This window comes from Perca flavescens, chromosome 18 (genome assembly GCF_004354835.1).
Source record: "Perca flavescens isolate YP-PL-M2 chromosome 18, PFLA_1.0, whole genome shotgun sequence".
NCBI lineage: Eukaryota > Metazoa > Chordata > Actinopteri > Perciformes > Percidae > Perca > Perca flavescens.
In genome coordinates, this window is record NC_041348.1 from 31,945,120 (window position 1) to 31,952,619 (window position 7,500).

General features: G+C 39.9%; 1 protein-coding gene across 1 annotated transcript in view; it reads left to right on the forward strand.

The window, feature by feature from the left end:
* Positions 1 to 7,500, forward strand: part of asap2b (ArfGAP with SH3 domain, ankyrin repeat and PH domain 2b) — a 50,247-nt gene that overhangs the window by 17,747 nt on the left and 25,000 nt on the right. Inside the window, exons 7-12 of the mRNA XM_028604677.1 lie at positions 73 to 158; positions 266 to 341; positions 701 to 787; positions 1,704 to 1,807; positions 2,817 to 2,886; positions 3,480 to 3,554. Of these exons, the coding sequence (XP_028460478.1) occupies positions 73 to 158; positions 266 to 341; positions 701 to 787; positions 1,704 to 1,807; positions 2,817 to 2,886; positions 3,480 to 3,554 (498 nt within the window). The remainder of the gene's footprint in view (positions 1 to 72; positions 159 to 265; positions 342 to 700; positions 788 to 1,703; positions 1,808 to 2,816; positions 2,887 to 3,479; positions 3,555 to 7,500) is intronic.

Here is a 7,500-nt window from a genome sequence, read left to right on the forward strand (position 1 = left end):
TTATCTTATGTATCTTATGTATATTACCTTATGTATATTATCTTATTAACCCTGGCTGGTATCTGTCTGCAGTATCTCCTCAAAGTGAATGAGATCAAAGTGAAGAAAGGCGTCGACTTCCTGCAGAACCTCATCAAGTATTTCCACGCTCAGTGCAAGTACGTCGCTGCGCAAAGAAACTCTCCTTTAATATCCAAATATATGTGTATACGTGTAAATTTATATTCGGTGCAGAAATGTTTGTCTCTTTGTTGTCTGTGGTCAGTTTTTTCCAGGATGGACTGAAAGCCATCGAGAATCTGAAACCGTCTGTAGAGAAGCTGACGACAGAGCTGACGACGGTGAGACGTCCACACACTGACAGAAGCATGCACACACACACACACACAGATGCGCACGCACACACACACACATGCACACACAGACACGCGCACACACACCGTCTCACACACACACACACACACACACAGACAACCACACACAGAAGCGCACACACAGTTATTTTCAAGCTATTTTTCTTAAAATTTTTTAAGTTTTACGCCTTTTTTCTGAATTATTAAGAATATATTATCTTAAAGTACTATGGCTTTTGTCTTTTTACAATATTAAAAAATGTTTTCTTGTAAATGTACTGTTAAAAAACATTTAAATGAAGGAAATGTTTATGTATTTAGTTATTACCTTGTTGTGTGGCGTTCAGATTAAGCAGACTCAGGATGGCGAGAGGAAACAGCTGACTCAGCTCCGAGATGTCCTGAAGGCGTCTCTGCAGTCCGAGCAAAAAGAGGTGAGATGAGATTTAAAATATTTTTATCTTCTGCCACTCTGAGAACCCTTTAGCAGGACTTTTACTAAAGGCAACGGCGTCATTAATGACGCCATATTACACATTTTATTGGTATAAATTCACATATGTTTTTCAATATCTTCATGTTCGTTATTATTCTTCCGTACCCCTTTTTTCAAACCGTTACTCCTTCCACATTTATCAACATATAAACTTCATTCAAACATCAAAACGTTCAGCTCAATTCAGAATGGCCAGCTTTTATTTTTCTTATTCATAACATTCGTAATATCCAAAATATTCAACATTTTCGAGGAAATTTTCCCCATTCAAGTGAATGGACGGAATGTTCAAATTTGACACAAATTCATACATTTTCAACTGCTATCTACTCGTTCATACATTCACAGAGAAACTCCATTCAAACTTTAAAACATTCCACATCTTTCATACATTCAGGGTAGTATTAAACTTTCAAATCCCATTAAAGCTAAATTGTCTTTGCTGTACCATCCACAATTTTAACATTTGTGTCCTTTCTAACAATGTACTTAGGGAAGCAAACAGACTTTTACATGAGGCATGGTGAGCCTCCACGTTACAGAGTGTCAACCAACTTCCCAATACACACCATACAAATTACGACAAGAACATTTCTAGCAGGAGGCAGGCAGTGACAAAAAGGCGCCTTTTCATTGCCTTTTAGTTGCCTTTGTGTCGCCTTTTTGTCGCCTTTTTGACGCCTTTTTGACGCCTTTTTGTCGCCTTTTCTTCGCCTTTTTGTTGCCTTTTTGTTGCCTTTTTGTTACCTTTTTGTCGCAGATAGTGCTAAACTAGATTGGATAAAGATGGCGTTGTCACCATAAAACTACAAACTTGGAGGCTTAAGTTGGTTGTGTTTCCTGGTTCTCGGCAGGATGCTCAGAACAAACAGAGTGCCGGTTACAGCCTCCATCAACTGCAGGGCAACAAGGCGCACGGCACTGAGCGCTCCGGATTCCTCTACAAGAAAAGTGAGGGGTAAGTGAGTGAACTCAATGTCCCAGAATGCTACAGGAAGAATACACATGCTAAATTCTTAACAATTAGACATGGAAGACTGGATCCTTAATATGGATGATCATAAATAAAGTAAAAAGTAGCATTACAATTTCACTTTTTAAAAAAAACGTTTCAGGAAGACTCCGCCTTCTTTAGTGTGAGTATTTGTGAAAGGGAAACTTAGTTGTTTTTCAACCTGGACCCTATTCTCCCATGCTTTTGTGTATGAAAAATGGGAACAACAATCTTTGAAATTGGTCCAGTATTAATAAGCAAGAAACAAGTTGCAATGTAATATTAAACCTTCGCTTTCACCAAACCCACCAGACTCCATGTAAATAATCAGGACTTCTAGCGTGTATAGAGTCAGCATATTTCCACCAGACTCCATGTAAATAATCAGGATTTTTAGCGTGTATAGAGCCAGCATATCTCCACCAGACTCCATGTAAATAATCAGGACTTTTAGCGTGTATAGAGCCAGCATATCTCCACCAGACTCCATGTAAATAATCAAGACTTTTAGCGTGTATAGAGCCAGCATATCTCCACATGTAAACACATGTTTTTTTTTCCAACCAAACCAGAGTGCTGATTGGTGGAACAGTGGAAAGATGAATCAAGACGGCTTTTGGTAGTTTTATTTAGTTTCTGTCCACTTTGAATGAATTGTGTTTTACGATGATAAAAGTTCTGATTATTTACATGGAGTCTGGTGGAGTTTGGTGATGGTGATTTCGGGGCTGTTTCATGTTAAACTAAAAGGATCTTACTCTTTAACTAAAAGGTCTATCTCTGTAGGGATCCTTTCCATAATGTTGTCAGACACTTAGAATAATAATCTGAGTCTGTCAGCAGCAACAACAGAACGTTTAGTGGACGCTAACACATGGGAGAATAGGCTCCAGGTTGAAAAATACGAAAGCTACCCTTTAAGCCAACGGAGAATTGGTACAAAAAGATGGATATGTGTTCGTGTTTTCCTCAGACTGAGGAAGGTTTGGCAGAAGAGGAAGTGCTCGGTGAAGAACGGTTTCCTGACCATCTCCCACGGCACGGTAAGACGCTACACATCCTCTCCTCCTATTGGTCCTCCTGCATGTACTTTAAAGGGATACGCCACCGTTTCTTGAAATAGGGCTTATCACGGTCTACCCTGGCTGTAGATAGGTGGGCCAACGCATTTTCTCAGTGCAAGTATTGTTTTTTTGTCTTTTGTTGGCTCACTTTTACTCACAACATGCTAACCGGCAACATAGGATTCCATTCACTACGCTAAGCTAACTAGCGGCGGCACTAAAACAATGCATGCGCAAAAAATGCGTTGGCCCACCTATCTACAGCTAGGAGAGACCGTGATAAGCCCTATTTCAACAAATGGTGGCGTATCCCTTTAAGGTCAAATGTTTGTGCCAATGCACATGATTATTATGGGTGGGGGTGGAAATCGATCCACGTTATCAAGATTTTTTGAGACTTTTGAAAAAATATATTCTTTTCCCTAGAATCACTATTTTTTGCTATGATTGAGCTAAATATGTCTCATGATATATTGTCTTTAGAAGTGTTTCCATTAACCCTTGTCTTTTCTTCCTGTCGACCATGTCGAAATTTCAACATTTTGTAGTTCTTTTTCTACACTTTTCTTCAGTGCTTAATTTCTAAAGTGGGAGGTCCCGGAGTGCAGAGGGGGGGTGGATCCGGCGACTCAAAATGGGGGTTGGAGGTAACGAAAAAACCACCAAAAAAATTACACTGCTTACATAGCTTCTCTGACAAAAAAAACCTAAACAACGGTGTGTGCACATCAGGGCAATGTAAACATGCACTGCATTGGTGCGAAATGTAAAAAAATTGAGCGTCAGCATCAGTTTTGGCAGGCCAAGTAGTCAAGACGCTGCTAACGCTATTGGCCAACTGCTGCATCAGCTGATCTGCATCAGCTGGTCAACTCCCCTCGCTGCTTAATGGCTACGCTCAAAACAGGGCGCCCTATTTAAAGCCGATTCAGTTTGCTCCTAACTGCTTGCTGCTCGCTTCTCTGCAGCCCGACACCTCCCCAGCTCCTATGGCAAGCCTTTTTAACATTGAACAGCTAGACTGGATATGTGTTGCAGATATCTGTAATTCCGTTTTGCCTAGTCAAAAAGAACATTTCAGATATCCGCAACTACATTCTTCCTATCCATAATTGTCATTTCAGATATCCACAAAGATATTCTTCCTAGGACAAATTACGTCACTTTTGACATTCATTTTTATGGGGTTTATCATTACAGATATCTATTACTGTGTGTATTACGGATATCTGTTTAATAATTCCAGTTTGAGATATCTACAATTTGATTCTGACTAGTTATAACTCCAGTTCAAGATATCTTTAATTCACCTCAATTCAAGATATCTACATGTTCATTTTAAGATATCTTGAATTAAGTTTTGACTAGGCGAAATAACATTGTAGATATCTCAAACTGCAGTTAGGGATAGTCATAATTTAATTGTAGATATCTATTATCAAGTTATAGATATCTTGAAATGAATTTTGATTATAGATATCTGAAATTTGAGATATCTGTAACTTTCATTCTGCCTAGTCGAAACTGAATTACAGATATCCGCAATTGTTATTTAAGATGTGTGATAAGTTGAATGTCGTTTCCAATGACGTCATTGCAGATATCTGTAATTCAGTTTTGTCTAGTCAAAGCTGAATTACAGATATCTCCAACTGTCATTTAAACTAGTCACAATTACGTTACAGATATCTTGAATGACAGTTCCAACTATCCAAAATGTAATTATGACTAGTCAGAAAGACACTGTTGATATCTACAATGTTAATTCCGGAAAGTCAAACTTAGCTTTTTAAATGTTAAAGTGCTTGCCATACAGCTCCTCCTTGTCGTGTATAATGTGGCGTTTGCGTTATGTCATCGTTGCTGCTCTGTTCATATGGGGGAATAGTTCAGCTCTCCCAGTCCTAAACTGTGTGAGCGTTCCCTAATGCTGCTGCTGCTGTCCTCTGACTCTGCTATTTTATTGGTGCTCATGAAAGGTCAGAGGACTCCCTGAACAGAGCCATACCGCCAACATTTAATTCAGAATTTATCAACTTAAATTGCAATTTATTCAATAAAAAATTCCTAAATCATTTATTTTGTCATGTGTGTTCTTGACTTAATTGACCTGACAGAAAAATATATATATCAGTCCCTCCAGAAAAATGTGATTATGCGATCGCATAATTCAACGCATAATCAGCCAAAGACTGCATATTTATGCGTTTTGCATTTTTTCAAATACACTGCACGTTCGCCGCATAAATATGCAGGGCTTGCAGGATTTCATAATCCCCGCATTTTCGTTGCAAAAAAGTCCTGTAATATATCTTAGCAGAAAGTTGAAAAAAGTTGCGTGTACTTCACACAAGAGCAGCCGTTTTCCCCTGTTGCCATGGGAACGTTATGAAGTGACGTTATGAAGTGACGTTATGAAGTGACGTTATGAAGTGACGTTATGAAGTGACGTTATGAAGTGACGTCATTATGCGACGTGAACGTCATCTAAAAGCTGTTGTGTTGGAGGTTGAATTTGACGTGTACTTTTTGAGTCTCTTAGGTTGGTATCCAATAAGAAATTGCTGATGTCTATATTATTAACGATTTTTGAAAGTCTCACTTTTTTCTCTTTTTCATCAAACTGCAGTTTTTGCAAGTTCCAGCAATTTCAGCGCATAAAATTGCATAAATATCCCGCATATTCCATCTAATTTTTTAAGAAAACATGCTGCATAATCAAGGATTTTTGCCCTCAACAATCACAAAAAAACTCCGCATTTTTCTGGAAGGACTGATGTATACAATTCACAAGCAGCAATTATCCATTGGACTAATAAATTAACCAAACAACCCACCGTGGTCTCCACATTCTTGATCGGCAGAAACGGTTTTAGCTTGTTTGGGATCCGACTGGCCAGAGTATTAGAACAAGTTCAGCAAACTTTGTTGTCTTTTTGACATTGAGTGAAACGAGGCTATAACAGCAATCTCAAGCAGCACAAGTGCTTGTGTCAATAGAAGTGCAGTGCAGCGCTGTTGAAGTGTCTCTCCCTCCCTCCTTCTCCCCCCTCGGTCTCCACTCCCTCCCTCTCCCCCTTCCATTTTACCCTGAAAATTCACCTCTAAACGCATCGAAAATGCAAACTTGGAACTTTAATGGGGAATAAAGACTAAAAAGACAGATAACAACATTGAATATCAATTCAATTTCAATATTTCAATATTTGTAAGGGACAGTGTGCAATTTAAACATAAATGTAAGCATTTAATGCATTGCACCAGAGTTAGCCTTAGCCTGTAGTCACACAGAAAGCACAAATACAACAATTTAAAAACCAAACAATGCTCAGTTAGTAAAAAACAAAACTGATAACAAATGGCAATAAAATAAATCTCATATTACAGGTACGCACAAAGACGCACAACCACAGACGCACACACACACACACACACACCCAAAGACGCACACACACACACATACAGACACACACACACACACACACACACACATACACACACACACACGCACACACACACACACACACACACAAAAGAATAGTGAGACAAGGTATTGAGGAGTGACTAACTGACAGTGTGCGAGCATTGCTGAGACTTTTTTAGATGATTTTTCAGATTAGCTTTAAAGCTGCCAAACAAACCACAGCTTTTTACATTATCCAGCATAGTATCTTTCTCTCTCTATCTCTCTCTCTCTCTGCTGTGTCTGTATCTCTCTCTCTCTCTGTTGTGTCTGTATCTCTCTCTCTCTCTTATGTGTCAGTAACTCTCTCTCTCTCTCTCTCCTGTGTCTGTATCTCTCTCTCTCTCTGTTGTGTCTGTATCTCTCTCTCTCTCTGTTGTGTCTCTCTCTCTCTCTCTCTGCTGTGTCTGTATCTCTCTCTCTCTCTGTTGTGTCTCTCTCTCTCTCTCTCTCTGCTGTGTCTGTATCTCTCTCTCTCTCTGTTGTGTCTGTATCTCTCTCTCTCTCTGTGTTGTGTCTGTATCTCTCTCTCTCTCTGCTGTGTCTGTATCTCTCTCTCTCTCTCTGCTGTGTCTGTATCTCTCTCTCTCTCTCTCTCTCTGTCTGTGTCTGTCTCTCTCTCTCTCTGCTGTCTGTATCTCTGTCTCTCTCTCTGTGTCTGTATCTCTCTCTCTCTCTGTGTCTGTATCTCTCTCTCTCTCTCTCTGCTGTGTCTGTATCTCTCTCTCTCTCTGTGTCTGTCTCTCTCTCTCTCTCTCTGCTGTGTCTGTATCTCTCTCTCTCTCTCTCTCTCTCTGTGTCTCTCTCTCTCTCTCTGCTGTGTCTGTATCTCTCTCTCTCTCTCTCTCTGCTGTGTCTGTATCTCTCTCTCTGCTGTGTCTGTCTCTCTCTCTGTCTCTCTCTCTCTCTGCTGTGTCTGTATCTCTCTCTCTCTCTCTGCTGTGTCTGTATCTCTCTCTCTCTCTGTTGTGTCTGTATCCCTCTCTCTCTCTGTGTTGTGTCTGTATCTCTCTCTCTCTCTGCTGTGTCTGTATCTCTCTCTCTCTCTCTCTGTGTCTCTGTCTCTCTCTCTCTCTCTCTCTGTCTGTCTGTCTCTCTCTCTCTCTCTCTCTGTGTCTGTATCTCTCTCT